The 20,894-nt window shown below is 41.3% G+C and overlaps 1 protein-coding gene across 1 annotated transcript in view; it reads right to left on the bottom strand.

Annotated features, from left to right (window-relative positions):
* The window catches only part of LOC125030968 (mucin-17-like), a 75,530-nt gene that overhangs the window by 45,893 nt on the left and 8,743 nt on the right, over window positions 1-20,894 (bottom strand). Inside the window, exons 2-8 of the mRNA XM_047621388.1 lie at window positions 16,025-16,234; window positions 15,092-15,244; window positions 14,601-14,718; window positions 14,185-14,315; window positions 13,831-13,884; window positions 1,295-1,474; window positions 1,103-1,138 (exon numbers count right to left, since the gene is read on the bottom strand). Coding sequence (XP_047477344.1) covers window positions 1,103-1,138; window positions 1,295-1,474; window positions 13,831-13,884; window positions 14,185-14,315; window positions 14,601-14,718; window positions 15,092-15,244; window positions 16,025-16,234 — 882 coding nt within the window. The remainder of the gene's footprint in view (window positions 1-1,102; window positions 1,139-1,294; window positions 1,475-13,830; window positions 13,885-14,184; window positions 14,316-14,600; window positions 14,719-15,091; window positions 15,245-16,024; window positions 16,235-20,894) is intronic.

The following is a 20,894-nucleotide window of genomic DNA, read 5'->3' on the forward strand; positions in this document are numbered from 1 at the left end:
GAGTAGTTGTAGTCGGTGATGGCTCGGTCGTACTAGAAACTATAGGTGTCTTCTGTGAATATTAAGGAAATAATAAAAGTTGTCCATGGCAATGGGTATGAAGAAGTATGCCAAGACGTTTTATTGTGTCAGATAGAAACACTATCCTGCGTTGTAATCAGTAAGTGTTTAGCCAGTCATCTTTGTACTAACAGAAATGCATGGAGTGACTGTTGTCGTTTCCATTGTTGTTGGTTGAATAGTTGTAGTTGCCGATGTCTCGGTCGTACTAAAAACTGTCTCCTGTGAAAATTAAGATTATGAAGGTTGTCCTTGACAGTGAATGTGAGTCAGTCTGCAGATACATGTTCTTTTGTCATATATAAACACACTATCCTGCGTTGTAATCAAGCGTCATGTCAGTCGTCTTTGTACAAACAGTAATGAATGGAGTGATTGTTGTCGTTTCCATTGTTGTTGTAGTTGATATCTCGGTCGTACTAGAAACTGTAGGTGTCTCCTGTGAATATAAAGGGAATAATAAAAGTTGTCCATGGTAATGTGTATGAAGAAGTATGCGAAGACATTTTCTTATATCAGATACACACTGTACTGCGTTTTAATCAGTGTCTAGCCATACCATAGACACCCAAAGATAAATACACGTGAACACAAACACACACACGAGAACACTCCCTTTCATACACACAACCGCGCGCGCATAAGAGTGTATTTATGTATATAAATATGCATTTATATGTATATAGATACATATATAAATACACACATGTTTGTGTGTGTGTGTATATGTGTGTGTGATCGTGTGTGATTGTGTGTGTGTGTGTATGTGTGTGTGTGTGTGTGTGTGTGTGTGTGTGTGTGTGTGTGTGTGTGTGTGTGTGTGTGTGTGTGTGCGTGTGTGCGTGTGGTGTATGTGTATGTTTGTATGTATATGGATCTGTTTATGCATGAATATACAAATGTGTTTATATATGCATGTACAGATGTGTATGTACGTATATCTGCATTACACACCTATACATAGGTGTGTACATGCAATTATATTGTAAATGGACAAGGTTCTCACTGAATAAACAGAACTGCCAACCAATTTAATACTTACAGTTGGTGTCGTTGTAGGCATCTCGGTCGTTGTTTCCTGTAATCAGAAAAACAAAACAAAAAAATTAGGATCAGAAAGTAAAAGTGATAAATGTCTATACACATCTACGCAAAAATAAACCATAGCTCTTTATTATCCTATGCCATTTCACAATCGCTACGCAAACAAATAATCACTGTAATAGCTACTCACATTGCAGTCGTCGGAGCTTTCCCTCACCACCGTCATGTTCTGATCAACTCTGACAGCCACGGACCTCTTGTCGATCCTGCCTGTGAGGAGGAACATAACGTACGACATCGAAGAACTATTCAAGCTGGACAGTTCGTCTGTATTATCGTAGACTCCGCCTAGGTATTCAACTTCCACTTTCTGAAGAATCAAAAGAAAAGGAGTTTCATTCATATTATGTGTGTGTGTGTGTGTGTGTGTGTACACATACATATATACATACATGAAATTGCAGTATATATATGCACATACACATATTCATACATACACACATTCATATACACACACATTCATACATACACACATTCATACATACACACATTCATACATACACATTCTTACACACATTCACACACACACGCATATTCATACACAAACATAATTCATACACTCACGTATTCATACACAGACACGCATTCATAAACAGACACATTCACACACATTCATACACACACTCATACACATTCATACACACTCACACACAGACACACATATATTATATATATACTATATACACATTTACATATTTGCATATATATACGCATATATATGTACATGTATACATATACACATATACGTATATATACATATACATATATATGTATGTATGTTTATATGTATACACAGATATGCACATGTATATACTGTAAAGGCAAAAGTAACATATTTTCAAAATGTTTTGCTCGCTCTCTAGGAATGGAGATTCGAGGTTGGTGTTCAAACTAGATTCGAAGCCATTTTGTGACATGCGGGTGTTCGAGTTTCCACTCTGACTCGAGCACCGATGAAGGTAGGAACTCTTTTCTTGGTTGAATCGTATTTTTTCATTCAATAATGGGGTTTCTTTTATTTGTCTGTGTACCATGTTCATCCACACATACACACATTCATACATATACACATACACATTGGTGCACACATACACATACATACACACAGATTCTTACACACACTTACACATTCATACACACATTGTGAGAATCATTAATCAGGGAACCCGCCTGGGCAGCTGGGTGACCTGACCTCACTTCGGAGAAAACAGGATATGCTCCGGAGGGGATAAGCTGGCGGGAAAACAGCTAGATTCCCACGCCCTGGGCAAAAGCTAGGGGAGGAGCGACCTAGCCTGACCCGAAGGAGGCAGAACGAGTCCGACCTTTGAACCGCGAGCACCTTCTCCCTTTCTCCACCTATGTGTCTGTTTTTCAGTAAAGCAGTTAAACAGATATCGAGTTTTCCTCTGGACCTGCCAGCTAATATAGGGATTTTCTTGTGCATTCGAATTAGAGACCATTATAGCTGGTGTTCAGGGTGGTAGAACTCGCGTTCCTGCCTCTGCTCAAGAATCGTCGTCAGCAGCCTACAGGACCGTGTAAGTACATAAGGGTCATATTCCTTTTTTCCGTGTCTCCCATTTGTGTGCTACGACCAGTCATTTTCTTATATGTACAAGTGCTTAGGTCTGTAGGGAAACGGGAAGGTCGTGTTATGCGCGTATACGGGGAATTACTGCGAGTATTTTTTTCTCCTTTCATCCGATAACGCAGTCATGATGTTTTAATACAAAGTAATTTTGGCGTGCTGTTGTTAGATTCTTTTCTGTTTCTCCTCTAAGGACTCTGACTTTTCTCTTACTCCTCTCTCGCCTTCTCCTTCACCATCTCAACCCCCCCTTCTCTGGCCTCATATTTGTTAGGGCTGCATCAAGCAGGGGTCCCGGCATGGCTCCCACGATGTACGCCCACGATGGTGTCAAAGACCAATTCTTCGCGGATGTGGAAGACACTGTAATCCATTCAGGGGTTAGGTAGGAGTCTGAGCATTTACTACATCGTGCCTCGTGGCGGCGACAATGCAACTCGACCACAAAATTCCCAGAGTGGCTCAGATACTTGATTTCTTTAGTCATTTTCTGGAAGATTAGAAGTCGTATGGAATGTTAAAGAGGATGCATCGTCCGTCTGTGTGCTCTGCTAGACAGTTCTGTCTGTACTGTAATAGGCAGGGTCACACATTTAATGAGTGCACGTGGTTCCCGGATCAGGTGGCGATCACGCTAGGCAGGAACTCTCTGTGACCTGGGTCATCCTTGGTTTTTATACTGGTGGGTGGCGTGGGCACGCCACGACCGTCGGTCGGCTTGGGTTAGCGTGGGCACACCACGTTGCAGCCAGCGAGCACGTGGGAGCCATAGCGTATACGTGCTTATGTACACAGTATATTGCTCGGCAACCTACTAACGCCTCGCCCTCAAGGCGCCTTATATTTGCCTCAAGGGTTACCCAACCTGGCTGGTTCTTGACTTGTAATCACTTCGTTCTCACGTGTGCTGTCCCTGATGCATCTTCGTTGCTGCTCGTCCCTGTCATCATCTTCATCTTGGTCCCTGTTAAATCCATGACATCCACACGTCCTCGAAGGTCTTGCACAGGTCCTCCTTGACTTCGGACTCGTCCTCGTAGTCCTCGACCAGGCCTAACTCGGCGGCTTACTCGCCCAATGCACGTTCCCGCAGATCTCATCCAGGTCTTTCTCGGCTGCGTGCTTGTACCGACGTCCTTCTAGTCCTCATCAGAATCACGGGCGTCCGGAAGCGTCCTCTTCGGGTGACGAGCTCCTGGAGTAGATCTGCGGCGTCCAGGCAAGCAGCGCCCGTCAGCATTATGGGGCGACTGGTACCTGCTCTGGCGAGTTCCTGGTCCTTCACTGGATCTACAGGGGTAATTATCCTAATTTTCCATACCGTCCGAAGGTGACCGTTTCTGCAGCAGGGCCTCCATCGGTACCATGACAGATATCGAGAACCAGATTATACACATAAGGGCCAAGATAGTAAGAGAAAAGAGAGACAACAGAGAAGAGGGGGTGTTAAGCCCCCTTAGCCGATTATTTATATAATTTGCAGTTTTTAATATTCGAATTTTCGTTATTTTCGTGTTTTTTTTTTTTTAATTTTGTGTTTTACCTTCAAAGAAGAAATTAGAAGAGAGAGTAGCGACCTAGCTTGAACTAACAAACCGTCTCTCGATAGATAAGGTAAGAGAAACGGTTTACTTGAACCATTGTCGTAACACAGAAAAGAAATGTATGTCACAAGTCACACATCACGACTGACAAACTCGCGGGCAGATGAGTGAGTGCGTGAGCGTGTGTGTGTGTTTGTGTGTGTGTGTGTGTGTGTGTGTGTGTGTGTGTGTGTGTGTGTGTGTGTGTGTGTGTGTGTGTGTGTGTGTGTTAATGAGAGTGAAAGTGACCTCACACAGACCTGACATGGATGCCAAACACGGAAATTAACGTTTATTTTACAAAAAATGCAATTAACTAGCTATAGAAGTAATACAAAATTATTTCAACTACCAAATTGAATTTAATATTTAATGGTATGCGACAGAATGACGCACTAATGAATGGTGACGTAAAAACGGAATTCGCGGCCTCATGCTAGCGAATCTTCTCGGGGAACAGTCTGCCGAGGTATTGTGAAACTGCAACTGCAGACTTCATTGACGGGGGGGGGTCTATATACCCCAAAAATGCCATACTTTATTAAGCGAAACGAGCTGGGAAAATTTATAAATAACCCACTCTAGCTGCGAGTCTGTGATGCCGCGCTTATGCAATGCCCTACGGTTATTTATCATGAATCACAAATCGATGGGATTTACCCAAACATGGCAGTGACGTCTAAAGTGTGAGCAGAGTGTGATTAATAAGTAAATCACGATTCTAGCTTAAGCCCTAGTCCTACATTAATTAGCGGACGTAACAGTGAGTCACACCGGCTCAAAAGTTGCTGAACGAAATAACGTCGCAGTGCGGATCTATTAGGCATATACGCAACCCCAGGTAATCAGGCATTCTGACACTATGATACGGGGAAGATTCCTGGCGCTATATAGAAATGTAAATAATTCGCGTTGCAAGCTCCACTCTAGCGCTGAAAGAACGTGTCAGCAATGAACATGTAACGGATGCTATGCGTTATCCCTATAACATAACAGTTCTAGAAAACAATTTATAGGAAATGCCAGCTGTTCTCACAGCCATTTCAGCGTTTCAATCACTCAGAGTGAAAGTGAGGTCATATCACCCAACCGTTCCAACCGGGTTTGACTAATGACTTATCACTCCGAGGTCAGGTCAAAACGGGAAATGGTCAGTGAAAAAATAAATAATTATGTGATGTTCATGAAAACAGTAAAATCATGAACGCGTTAAATTCGTTGCAATTGAAACAATATACTCTCTAATCATGAGAAAAATTAAACAAATACGTAATAAATGAACGATATTCATATTGTTTGAACCCATACCGTGATCACACAGTAATATGATCTGAGGTCAGAAGAATGGAGAGTGTGCCATTTGCTGTCAATCAGCACTTTAACCCAACAAAACCAACGTGAGCATAACTGAACATACGGCTTAAGACATTTAGGGGGAAGATAGAGAAAAGAAAGGAAAAGGGCCCAAATATGTACTTACAACAGGTTCTGAAGACATGGTCGTGGGAGCAATGGTTCGAGTGGTAACCAGAGGCTGTGTGTCCATGTTGCGAGCCGAAAGGATGCAACGACCAACCTGCCACCATATATGTAAAGGCTCTATGTGGATTGACCTTAAACAGTGACGAACAGGAGTGATAGTTAACGTAAGTACGGCTCACACACAAGTTATGGTAAAACACGGACGTCTCTTGGTAAGCGCGGAGTGCGGGTGTGTCGCGGTCACTATTGACCCCGCAAGCTCCGGGCAGGGATGGTCGATCGGATTTCGGAGACTGTGAGTCCCTGTTGCGTGCCAAGAGGACGCAACTACACTGCTGTTACCAGATATGTAAAGGCTATTTAGACACTTTAAACATATGGTTATGCAGGAGCAGTAAAAGGGGACGGTTGGCTTAACCTCTTTTTTTAGAAGAGTAAGCAAGCACAGATATATTACACGACATACACAGTATAGGAAAATATGGTAAGTTTCAAACCAGGTGAGGAAGTGCATTTGTCTCTGGTGTAGTTGCGTTGTCTAGGTTTCGTGTTGCTAGTGCTGGTATACCGAACACAGGAATGGGGCCCCCTCTCTTACCTGCTCAGCTTAAAGGGAAGGTCGCATACTTTTTCATTGATACGAAGTTGCGTCAGTCTCGTGAGTGAATGGGTGTCAGAGGACTTTCAGCTCTCGTCTGAGGTACTGCCAGGCAATGTTTGTGTTAAAGATGTAACAGGATCTAAGCTACGTGTAGTTGGAACTACGTATGTAACTTTGAGGTTTAGAATCATTTTTCCTCATCATTTCGTCGTAGTGAAGGGTTACCATAGTTTCCCCGGCCACATGTTCCTTGGCCATTATTTTCTATATCGTTCTGGTATGGTTCTGTGACCGCAGCAGAATGAGGTAGAAATTCAGGTTTATAAGCTAAGTGAGCCGAGTTCCGTCTGGAAACACCCAGATACTTTTCACGCTAGCATGCTTGGTTCCGCTGCTAATACAAACAGCGACATGTCTTGGCTATATCACCCATCCAACATGACCACACGCAGAGACACATCACTCTCCTCCCCTCCTCCTACTCTGACCCCTCCCCCTACCTCCCCTGTCTCTTCCCCGCAACTACCTCGTCCCCCCCACCCCCCGTTTTTCCTCCACACCCTCCACCTCCTTTATATTCCATGACTTCTCTGATTCCTTCTAGGTCTCATTCTGTTCGTCATGGAATTACTTCCTTTCAGCATACTACCGATACCCCACGCACACATCTCGCTGCCACATATCACACATCGTCCGGCTCATCAAAGCATGTGGGTTGACAATGATGGTTTGGCGCACTTAGTAGCGCGGGAGTCTGCAGTAATTCCGCCCTTCCATGACGGTTAATGTGACGGTCTCGGCAGGTAAATACGGCACAAGCTTGGTCCTCCCTCAAAATTATCGAGTAAAAGAAACATGTGTTCTTCCTTCTCGGTATACCTTGCGGGATGGGAGTGCACAAGTCCATGTGAAGAACTTAACACCTACCCCTTTGTCTATCAATAATGGTGTTAGGTTAATAGTCTGCGAGGTCATGAATCTACTGATAGATGAGTTTGAACTGCCTGCGCCAGCCTTCACTGGCGCTGTTTCTTCCACGTCCCCCGATTCAGCTGACCCATTTGTTGCAGCATTAGCCAAGCTATGCAGGGACCATACGTATTTAGCGAGGGTAAGGAGATTTTAGGCAAGTTAAATCAATTCCTTGATATTTTACCGACCAAGGACCGTCTGTTAGGCGAGACGCATATGATAGAACACTCTATTACTCTTGATCCTGGGGCTAAGCATGTGTATATTCCGGCATACAAGATCCCGCACAGCAGGCGTCAGATTCTAGAGGAGGAAGTGCGCGGTGCTGCAACAAGGGCTAATTCAACCGTCGACTAGCCTGTGGTCAGCGCCGATGCTGCTGGTGCCGAAGCGTCAGCATGGCATTCGTCCCGTTTGTGATTTTCGGCATCTGAACAAGGTGACCATTCCGTCACCTTTACTCATCCCTAACTTTCGCCAGCTCTTGCAAGATATAGGTGGGAAGAGTAAGGTCTTCTTCTCGATTGATCAGGCGAAAAGTTTCCTTCAGATCCCCTTGGCAGAAGACAGCCGACCATACACTGCATTCTCGACGCATGTGGGTCACTTTGAGTTCCTTATGTCACTTATGGGTCTCAGGATCTCTTCTCTGACTTTTAGTCATCTTCTGGCTATTTCCTGCAGTGTTTAGTTAATGATCAGATGCTAGTCTATTTAGACGTTTTAGTTTGTTCACCTTCAATCAAGGACCATGAAGCGCAGTTGCACAGTGTTTTTCAGCGACTTTCGGAAGTGGGTTTAAAAATTATTCCAGCAAAATGTAGCTTCTTCCCGTCGCATTTAGATTTCCTCGGTCATTCGGTTAGTGCTACATGTATTGCCCCTAATGAGGCCAAGGTATGTTCCACATTCCTTCTGATGTAACATAAGTAAAGTCGTTCCTCGGGTTAGCAGTTTTTAGAGACCGTTCATTAAGGATTATGGGAGGATCACAGCACCGCTGACACATCTCGAGAAAGATGTCCCCTGGCGCTGGGGCGAGGAGCTGGTCAACGCATTTTCAAGGTTGAAGTATTGTTTAAATGTTGTTTATTGCATGCTCCCGTTCTTGCATTTCCGGGGTTTTACCTCCCCTTCATACTCCGTACTGATGCATCGAATGTTGGGCTAGGAGCTGTTTTAATGTAGGAGCACGAAGGGAATCTGTGTCCTATTGGGTTTGGTATTGCAGAAAAGAATTATTCAGTCACTGATAGGGAAATGTTAGCAATTGCATGGGTTCTTAAGTACTTCAGAGATATTATACTTGGGTACAGGTACATGGTTCACACAGACTACATGCCACTCACGTCGCTTAATGGTAATGATCCATATGATGATCGTAAGGCACGTTACCAGGACATCCTGGACGATTTCAATGTGAACTTTGTGTATATATCGCCGCCGACACGTCACGCGCACCAATCGATATCTCGCAACCTTTGAGGCAGGACGATGCTGCTGACTTTCCCCCTTCATTTAGCTTGCCTTCGTCAGCGGTTGTAAATAGTGCTTCACAGTTTCCTCCTTTGGAACCGCTAAATAAAGAAAAGGTATATGCTGCCCAGCGTGCCGACAAGATTTACGGTCAGATCATTCAAGCCTTATTCAAGGGTACGGCAGTTCCAAAGTTCAGAGGGTTGCCAGTTAAGGAATTTTTTCTTGACGATACAGGACTGTTATTTCTGACATCCCAGCCAAAGTGAATTATGTGTTACAGATGGATTGTCCGACAAGTCCTGGTGGTGCCAGAACGTTTAGTGCCAGGTGTATTAAGGTATGCTCACAATTGCCATGAGGCAGTGCATTGTGGTGTTCATAAGGCAGTGCAGTTTAACCCATAACTGATTTTATTTTTATATTGCAAGGAGTCTTGCAAGACGTGCCCCTTATACAAGGGTCACACAAGCGATCCCGTGCCTGCACTAAAATTCAACACTCCAGATTTTCCTTGGCAGAAAGTGTCATGTGACACTTTGTCTGGGTTCACCACAGCACGGTCTGGCAATAAACACATCCTTGTGTTCGTGGACAATTTTTCTCGCTACTTCGAGTTGGTGGCAGTTTCATCAAAGGCTGCTGTGCACGTCACAAAGGCATTTCATGTTTCATGACGTAATTTGTTGCCTGCCATGGTTATCCACAATATTTAAGCTCGAATAACGGTACCGACTTTGTAAATCAGGTGTTAGCCAGTCTCACACAGCAGCTAAATGTGACCCAGGTGAACGTTTTGCCGTTCCGTCCGCAGGCTAATGGTATCACGGAACGTTTTAATTGATCGATTCTCACCATTTTGCGTCAACTGGTGGACGACAGCAAGGACGATCAACTCTACCTATCCCTGGGCGATAGCCACAGGGCAAGGCAAGCATTTGCCATACGAACTCCTGGAGATGAGGCTGCGCCCCCTCTGTGCAGATAACTATTCTGACTATTTAATTTATTGGCAGCAACAAGTGTTTCAGCAAGCTAAGGCGCTCCTGACCAGGTCGTGTGACAGAATAATTGAGTACCAGCATAAGATCGCTCATGCAAAGACTATCTGGGTCGGTTCTTTTGTATTTAGAAAAACATATGCTCGTGGTACTATTCGGCCTAAGCTTAGTCCATTATTTGTGGGTCCCTACATAGTTGTAGCAATAAAGAACAAGGCAGAGTGCAAGTCTGTCGCTAATGGCTCTGTGCAATGGTTCCATTTTGACGTCCTGAAGCTGGCTGATCAGTGCAAGGAATCATTGGTGGTCCTCTCGCTCGTCAATCTTGCTTAGACATATCCTGTATTCATTTTACTTGCATCAGTCCTCAAGAGTCAACAAGTTAGTCATGTGTTACTCCCATAGAGTTGTTTTGTTATTTTAGATGTGCCATTTACCTTGCTATTATAGTACCCATATTAGCTGCAATTGCATGCATTACCTGCACTGTTCACTCTTGGACTAATTATTATCACCCATTTTAAATCATATATTCTTTCATGCTGGTTTTCTGAGTGGTGAGTGATATCTGGCTCTCCTTTCCAGGATGCTGTCGTCCATATTCTTTGTGGCACTCCTCGTGGGAGGAAGCTTGCATCGCCTGCCGCATAATGGGAAGGACGCGCCTGGGGCTATGTTTGAGGACCTTGGGAAGGTTTATCCTATGACAAGCCATGCGCAGGCCCGGTTCTCGTTATTGCCACTCCACAACACTTCGAAGCTCATGCTATACCACATGGACTAATTACTTTCTCTTAGTGACAATCTTAGCATCGATCCTTCTCTTGGTGCACATAACATTCGCCTATTCGATCGTATCTCATCCTCGACAATTGCAGGGTTGAATTCTCTCATAGGACCTCTCAAGTCTAGGGGTAGGGCCCGGCAAGGATTATTCAACTTCGTTGGCAACATTGCGCTCATACTTTTCAGAGTTTTGGATGACGACACTCTTTCATCGGAACTCAGGAAGTTTAGGGAAAGCTTATTGTCTGTAGTTCACAGTTTCGACTACTCATCCTGTAAACACGCTCAAGCACAACGTTCAGGAATTAGCTTCTGATTTTAATAATGTACGAGGTAAGGTCGGTCAGATTGTAGGTACAGTGAACAAGGTTTCCCATCTTACCTCTTTAACCTTTCTTTTTCTTATCTTTTTTTTCTTCTTCTTTTTTTAAACCAAAGCACGATAAACAAGATTACACGGAGATTGAATAGTTTGGCAACAGCCCTCATTCGTGCGGTGCAGGAAGAGATGTCGCCTGACATGATTTCGCCTACCGACATGGGCACGGTATTTAAAAGGGTATCTTCCTTTTCTGTCAAGAATCTCTTCCCTATAAAGCAATGCACTCGTTAGTGCTAGCCTGAGGTCTTTCCTCATTGCCTCGGGGCTGTCTGTTATCATTCCAGTGTGTCCTTCTACTATCATTAGGGCATACCGCATACACTCCTTCACACACAAAACAAACAACTCACATGCCTCATGTGCCTCACACATTTATCCTTAGAGAATTAGGACATTCTCTATCCTTCCCTTCCTCCGACATCTTAGACTCCTGTTCGGGGTCTACCAAAAACACATTTGTGTGTTTTTCTTCACCTTTACCTTCATCTCTTCAGACTCCATCTTGTGCTCATGCTCTTGTATCAGGTAGGCTGGTGACACTGATCTATTACTATCAGAGGAGCTTTAGCCAGACAGGTTGCTGCAGGGAACTTTTGTCTTGCCTCATCATTGTGGGTTACGTTCCCTGTCATTACAGATTCCGGCAATCAAGTCCTTCGTCACGGACGTCGCTGCAGATCCTATTGCGATTAGGCCTGCTCTCCTGACCTTGCCGACAGTCAACGTCACGACCCCGGAGTTGCATCTAAGGGACGCTAGTAAGGTTCAGGACGTGGACTGGGGTTGACGTCAGAATTCCATATAGACTTTGTCTACCCTGTTTATGTCACCTTGTCAGGCATGTTGCGCCTCTTATGTGTTTGGGGTGTGCTACACGAAGGCATATCTGATGTTTAGGGAAGAGGAATGTATCAGCAGTAAAGCCGTCAATCATGCTTCCTCGTATCCCCCGTATCATGGACCTAGCCTTGTATATCAGCAATGTCCATGATGCACCGAGTATTTGTGCATGTAGTTTACTTTTCTCTATTCTATCCCTTAATCGAAGTGCTCGAGGATCAAGTAGGTCTTTGCGGATTGCCTTGACCATTCCAGTCAAAAAAAAAAAAAAAAAAAAAAAGTATAACAAAATAGCTGAATGCTTCCGGTTCATAGTACGTAGTACGTCTACCGCACCGTGTACCGCCAAGTATTCCCCCGGGCGCGAGTAAAACAACCTTGCGGTGGATCAGCCTGTCAGCCCCTCGAGGGCGAGGGGAGGAGAAGTGTAACAATCATTAATCAGGGAACCCGCCTGGGGAGGCTCAGCTTCGCATCTCGGACTTATCCTTATGGGCAGCTAGGTGACCTGACCTCGCTTCGGCGATAACAGGATACGCTCCGGAAGGGATAAGCCGACGGGGAAACAGTTGGGTTCTCACGCCCTGGGCAAAAGCTAGGAGAAGAGCGACCTAGCCTGACCCGGAGGAGGCAGAACGAGTCCGACCTTTGAACCGCGAGCACCTTCTCCCTTTCGCCCGTAGGAGCTGACGTCGCCTCCGCCACGTCTACTACGTCACCATATCTCCACATAACTACGTGTCTGTTTTTCAATTAAGCAGTTAAACAGATACTGAAATTTCCTCTGAACCTGCCAGATAATATTATAGTGGTTTTCTTGTGCATTCGAATTAGAGACCATTATACACATGCATACACATACAGAAACACATTCATGCATACACATAGACACATGCACACATTCACATATGCAGACACACAAATTCAAGTGTACAAAGATAAAACCGTGAACACTGAAATTAATATGTTTATTTTATGTATAGAGTATGTTTCGCTGATTATTAGATTTTTGTGTATATTGATTTTTTAAAGGCTTGTAATAAATCCTTAAGGAATTCTCGAGTTTGTTAATCCCTCTGAGAGATCAAAAGATCCAGTCTTCACATACATATTTACACACACACATATATATATATATATATATATATATATATATATGTACACACATTCATATATATACCCACACACATTAATACACACGCATTCACACACACACACATACACACACAAATGTATTTATATACACACATTCACATATACACACATTTATATATACACACCCACACACACGCATAAATTAAAACACATTCATATACACATATATACACAAGTACACACATTCATATACACACATTCATATATACTCGTTCATAAACACATTCACATATACACATTCATATACTCACGTTCATATTTACAGACACAAATTCATATACACACATTCATATATGCACACATACAGACACATTCATACACAATCATATATACACATACAGACACAGTCATACACATACACATTCATACACATACACACATATATGTATATATATATATATACATATATATTTATTATGTTTTATACACGATGTCAAATTACAATAGTAATTGTAGTTATTTGATCAACGGGGAAATAGCTAATATATTGTATATATAAAATATATAACATATATGTAATATATATAATATATATATGTATATCTGTATATATATATATATATATATATATATATATATATATATATATATATATATATATATTAGCTATTTCCCCCTTGATCAAATAACTACTAGTATTGAAATTTTAGCATAAACATATTTGATACTGGGAAACCATGCGTGTTTCCGTGACTCGAACATATTTTGGTTCTCGCTCTTTTTCGTTATTTTCCTTTTCCTGTATCTCGCTTTAATTGTATACTCACGCTATTTTTCAAGTGCTTCTTATTACTAACCTGACTATTGGGGGGATCCTCACTCTCGCAGGATGTGTCGCATTTGTCTGTGACCTGTTTGCATACAAAATATTAAAAACGTTTCATAACATATTTTATATGTATATATACGTATATACATATGTATATATACGTATATACATATGTATATATACGTATATACATATGTATATATACGTATATACATATGTATATATACGTATATACATATGTATATATTATATTACATACAATAATGTATATATGTATATACTATATATAGACATATCTGTAGATATACATAATAAATGTAAGCACACAAATATACAAGAATGCGTGTATATTTTTCTGTCCTTCACAAAACAGAAGACAGACCTTTTGGTCTATCTGAACAATGGGTGAGGGGACATCGGATAGAGCCACCAGCAGGGCAGAGACGTGACCTTTGTTGCTGGAGGTCAAGCAAGGTTGTCCCACTACCATCATACCCATGCTCTGGAACAAATCTGTGGGCGGGATAAAACTTCATATTGCCACGTATCACAAGAAATAAGCATCGTTGTATACCATGGGTTTAGTAGTTGAAAATGACGGATAGTTTTGTATGCTCGTTGAAAAAAGAAATCAGCTATGTATACAAACTAGTGTTTTCGCATATCTCCACATACATATATTTATTTATTCCGTAGTTTAGCTTTCAGATATATTAATTCACTCATGTTCTACGGATTATTACTCTTAGTTATCTATTCATTTTTTGTCACAGCGAAATAAAATAACACGGAGCTCACCGTCAGGCGCCGAATCGTTGAGACCGGCCACTAGCCTTGCCGACTGGTCGAGGTAATAAGGCACGTACGAGGAGTTAGTCTCTGCCTCTCCATCTCCAAGCAAGCGCGAAAGTTGATACTGTGCGAAGAGGGTAAAGTAAAGCTCTTTGAAGTTACAAAGGGCCTAGGGTTGTTGACGGGGTTGAGTTTTCTTATATTGATGATAGGAAATGAAAAGACCAACTGCTGTTTAATTGGGTTTTGTGGCATGATGGTTTTGGCACAATCCCACTACAAGACTAAGGTTATTGTCATGCAAATGAAGGTAAAATATTAAGTGCACAACGAACACCGAACTATATTCGCGAAAACCATATAACAGGATCAAATCACACATTTAGAATAAGTATCTGCGAATTAATCGTCGGCATCGAACTGGATCTCACCTCTAAGAGATGCAGAATCCAACCCCATGATCTGTAACGCCACAGATAAAACTTTCTGCCCCTTACCTGCATAATCTGATCAGCGACGAAGGAATGGTGAAGGAGCGTGGAGGCCAAGGCATGCCATTCGTCGGGGTTATTTTCTGCTTCTATGATATTCTGAGGCGCGGAGCTGTTGACCTGCAGCAGCTCCAGGAACCTCCAGTCTGAGGGCCTTATCTGTGAGATGAGGAAAGAGCTTTTCATCAGACGCGTAAGGTATTATTTTACGAGTTCCCGTGGTTTCAATTACGTTCATTTAGTTTCTATGGTAGATTTGGGTAGGCTAATATTTATCCATAAAATTTCTCTGTTTAATGTGTTTCTTGGCAATATACTTTATAATGCTAGTAGTTTTTTTTAGGATATTATCTTTCTGCATATTACCAAATCAAAAGCGTTAATGAGAATAATGTTGCTTTTGTCCATATTATAATTTTCGGATTAGATAAACGTTTCCTCACAAAATGTATATTACCTTCTGGCTATCCAAGTGATTACCAGAAAGATTAAAATAGCTTAGAATGCTGACGTCGTCAACCGCGTTACTGTCGCGTAAAGATGTGTGCATTCATTTTCTTAATTTTCTCCATATTACCGCAATCATTACTGCTAGAGTAAAAGGAGATTTATCTATTTACGATCTATCTATGTATATATCTATATATAAAACTAACACACATATACATATATAACAATATCAACTTATAAATTTAACGGGTAAAAGAGGAACTGGGATGACGTGTGAAAAATATTTGCGACCCTGTCCAAATATACCTTTGTTACCGCAAACACCTGGCCGACCGCTCAGGTTACGAACATCGCCTACGTAGCATTTTGTACCAAAGAAGTTATAACCAATGGCAGTATGGAAGAAAATGAAAAGAAGATAACACACAGACAAAACAAATTAATTATATTATTAAAATAAAGCTAACTGAAAAAAAAAAATGTACTCACCTCGACTTTCTGTGGATCACTCGAGGGGTCGCCGTTCAGAGAATTCTGGGATGGATTGCTGTTAGAAAAGACGATCTGAGACGCATCTTCATCGGCCTGGCGCCTTACAAGGTCGTGTGGAACCTCGGAAGCTAGTACCAAGACGCAGGCCAGATGATATGCGGTTATGATTGCAAACTGGTATCTCAGTGGCCCAGTCATCGTTTTGATCTGAAATATCGAGAAGCATGATTTGTGTATTAGTTGAACAGTGTGCAGTTTCCACAGAAATATATTAAACAGCTGTTACCATGCCGTTTATCAATACAGAAAAAAGGAATGTGAATAATAACGTCAATGATATTATGTTTGCAAAGATATAAGTTTTAGGAGATGCCAGTTATTTATTCATGTGATTGTGAATTTCACGATAGCATGCTTCTACGAAAGCTAATATGATCACACAGAAACGAACGTATACAGTATATGTCGCTTTATCTTTTACACACATAAGCATATATGTAAATGTATAGGTTGATAGATATATAACATAAGGGTCTTTTCTTAATGTTAATCAATTTCCTCCTGATATTTCAAATTTTAATTGAATGTATGCACCACCATACTCTATGGCCTTAAGAGTATGTATACGTGAGCATAATATTTCATACTTGCCATTACGTAATGTAAAGAAAGCAGCTGCTTAAATCATTGTATACACTTGTGTCTTACCAGACTACACTTGTGACTCCAACAAAAAATATCTGTTGCATCTGTTACTCGATTTTTTGGGTGAACTCGATTTTTCCACCGGTGCAATTCAAGTGATAAGATAACTGACATTATTATTATGGGATAAACATTACGAGTATAAACGCTGTGACCTCCATTTATCCTCTTCTTGTTCATCAGATTCGCTTGCCCGTCTTCATACGGGGTCGCTGTTTTTCATGTGCCGTCTCCTACCATACAATGCAGACAGACCCTTCTCTCATATATACCACTATGCAATATTTCCATCTTGTCTTGGGTCTTCCTCTCCTCCTTCCAATTCCAATGTTTGTCTCTCCATCGTTTATCATGACATGTCCATATCATCTCAGCCTCGCTTCTTGTGCTTTCTTTGGCACCTCCACCACTTTCGCTGTTCCTCTAATCATTACGTTGTTGATCCTTTCTCTCTTTGTTACTCCACACATTCGTCGTAATATTTTCATTTTGTTCACTTCCATCCTCTTCTCGTTTGCTTTCTAAAAGGTATTGCTTCTGCCCAAAAGGTCATTGTTGGTCTTACAACAGGCCTATATTCTGTCTCCTTCAGTTTCACTGGCATTTTCCTGCAGCACAAAACTCCAGATACATCCCTCTAACTTTTCCATGCTGCTGGAGTCTTCCAGATATTTCTTTTTCCTCGCTACCTTCTGACAAGTGCTGACACTACTTCTACTCTCGCTACAGTTCCTGTAAACCTGGGAATGGTGTTCCATTATTATGATGATCCCGGGGATTCTCCTCATTCAGCAGACCCTTAAAGTACTCTTTCCATCTCTCTTGTATAATGTTCTTATCCATTAGCACCATCCCATTGGAATCCTCCATCTGCTTGATGTCATTTGATGCCTTTTTCTTATCCTTTGCTATTCTGTACATTTTCTTCTCTAAATTTTCCATCTCTTCGTACAGGCCACTACATGCCTATGTTTTAGCCATGGTCACCGATTTCTTTGCTAACTTATTTGCTCTTCTGTATTCCATCTCATCGTCTTGTGTTCTGCTTTGTTCACAAGGTTTCTGTTTCCATTTTCTCCTAGTACTTCCGTGGTCACTCTTAAGATTTCTGCATTTTTCTTCCATAACCTTAAGCTCCCTCTATATTTAAGTTCATTCTATCTAGTACCTTGGTCTTGACCTCTGGCCTCTTTGCTTCCTCTTTCAGAGTTCCTTTTATTTGTCTTCTCTGCCACACATCCATCACTATCAGCCGGTGTTGTGCTACATGAACTGGTAGCACTTTAAAATTTCTTATTTCTGTCAAATAAGCTCTTCCATACACAAGGTAGTCTATCTGCGTGGTGTTGCCTATCCAAATATGTTTGATAACGTGCTCTTCTCTCTTGCAGAAGTATTTGCAATTGTCAAGTCAAATGAGATTGCTAAACCTAGTATTTGTTTACCATCTTCATTTACATTTCCTAACCCATGACCTCAATGTAAACTCTTCATTCCCTCATTCTCTGCTCGTGCATGACCATTCAGGTCCGCACCCAGCAATGGTCTTTCCTACATTTCATTTCTCTCCATTTCAGTTTCTGGTTTTCTTCAGAAGTCTTCCTATTCTTCGTCTGCTTCTCCCGACGTCTTACCGTCATTAGGCTGTCTCCTCTCTTCACTTCTGTCACATATTCTTTCATTTTCTGCGATATTTCTATTCAAACTCCATTCCCTTCTGCTGGTGCACCACTACAGTACAGTTTATATCCTTCTCCTAATTCCCCTTGCTTGTTGCCTCTCCATCTTGTCTCCTGCACACACAGTATGCTCACTCTCCTCCACTTCATCAGCTCTACCACTTTTCTTATAACGCTTACATATATTACAACAGTTGAATAAAAATTTGCAACTTACATTGCTAAATTATCTTTCATATGTATTTTAGCAATAAGGTCTAAGTCAGTGGTGGACTGCTTAACCTTAAACTATAAGCTAAAAAATCAAAGAGGATATATTACGTCGCTGTATTGCGTATCTATAATTAAACTGTTATTATCAGAAGGTCACATCTATTATCCCTATTATCTTTTCCGAATATTTCACATATGGACAGTAATTATCATCTCAATTTGACAGCAATGACATGATTGGTTTATTGATATCGCAACAGTAATTGTACCTTAATTTTGTGATAAAAGCTATTTTAAATTCTTATTAGTAAATTTTGAAGCTCAATAAGGCATTCCTCGATATTTAAGTATGTGGCGGAGGCATAATTTATTTATTTGTCAATTCTTCCTCTTATCTACATAGTTTATAACATCATTAAAGTATACCGAAGTACAATCATAAAAGTTTCCCCTATTAAAAAGTCGGGGATTCGAAAATCAAAAGACGAAGTCCATTAGGTTGCGGAGTACACGAGGCAGTAATCTAGGTGAAGCAGAGAGAGAGAGAGAGAGAGAGAGAGAGAGAGAGAGAGAGAGAGAGAGAGAGAGAGAGAGAGAGAGAGAGGGAGGGAGGGAGGGAGAGATAGTAGTTTTTTTTTTTTTTTTTTTTTTTGCCATATCAGTTATTCTTTCTCTGTCGCGCTTGTTAGGTGTCATTGGCAAATCCGGTAACATTCGATAGCTGCGGTATTTAAGTAAAACAAATCATATGTGTGTGTGTGTGTGTGTATGTGTGTGTGTGTGTGTGTGTGTGTGTGTGTACGTGCGTGCGTGTCTTCGAGAAAATGTGGTGGCGTCGATGGGTAAGCATTTCAGTTATAATATAATTACAGAGTGGTTAATTCTTAGGAAATTCACATATAGGTTTTATGTGAAATTGTTCACGGTTCATTCGGTTTCGAAATCCAGCATTTTTTTTTTTTTTGTTTACTTTTATCACTGTAAGAAAATGTACCACAAAGTATTTAGATCAAGTACCGCGATCTGTATAAACTACTGATTGATCTTGTTTACCATAATCTGATAATGGAAAAGAGAGTAGGCTTATTTACCTAACTTTTCTTATGTATATAATAATATATTACATTCTTGTAACCCAAACTGGGATTCAATTCAATTCCACAGAGGAAATTCGAATATTAATGGTGGTGGAGATTCTGATAACAGCAATAATAGCAGTAGAATAATGGCAATAATAACAATGGCAATAATAAGGATGATATAACACGTGGCAGTAGAAAATACTATATCATTATCCTTTTTTCCACAACACTTAGAACGGCATGTTTTTTTTTCTACAGTTCTCGCTGACCTTTTACATACACTCACTCCCGTAAATCCCACTCAGCTTAACTCCGGCGGCTCAAGCGCTCGAAAAGCTCGCTTCAAATGTTTCATAGACATGCCGATCGAGCCATAGTTACTAGCTTCAGTGCACCTCATGTGGAAATCAATCCATCCAAAGGGCACAAAATTATGTTTGCATAGGCTGTTAACCAATTACTTAATTTTCCTTGTAGAGAAGGCAATACAGTAAAAAATAGAACTTTATATATAAGCTACCCCAATATTATAAATATACATATGCTTCTGGCTATGGCTACCCGCTATGACTTGTCAGGGTAGATTTGGGTTCATTGAGTTCCAGACCCTTCATAGCGCACATAGTAGGGGGTTTGAGCTGTTTTATAATTGAATTACGTTTAATTCGTAATTTCATAATACAGCACCATCACATCATAGTATATACGGGGTGATTTTGTTTAGCTACTTGTCGGGGTAGGGATATGTACGTTTTATATGCTGTCAGATAGTGTGTGTGTGTGTGTGTGTGTGTGTGTGTGTGTGTGTGTGTGTGTGTGTGTGTGTGTGTGTGTGCACGTGCTTACATATACACAAATAGGTGTACGTGGTGTAAACACGCACATATACAAACGCGTGTGTATATGTACAAGTTATATATAATGGTGTTTCAAAGACAGAAGAATCACCTCGCATTTACATTGACGTGAATGTTATTTATTTTCCTTCAACTAACAGTACAAATTAAAAAACAACAGAGGATGAAGTATGTGGCATTACGTAACAGGAACAGGTGCGAGAACACTTGGGCTTCCTCGACACAGAAGTAGAAGAGCTAGAAACCTGAAGAGCCAGTGAAGAAGTGGGAAGGTAGAGAAATAAGTAAAAAGCGGGTGGTAACAGTCGATTAGTAGATGTTGGGATGGAAG

Source organism: Penaeus chinensis, chromosome 12, assembly GCF_019202785.1.
Source record: "Penaeus chinensis breed Huanghai No. 1 chromosome 12, ASM1920278v2, whole genome shotgun sequence".
Lineage (NCBI taxonomy): Eukaryota > Metazoa > Arthropoda > Malacostraca > Decapoda > Penaeidae > Penaeus > Penaeus chinensis.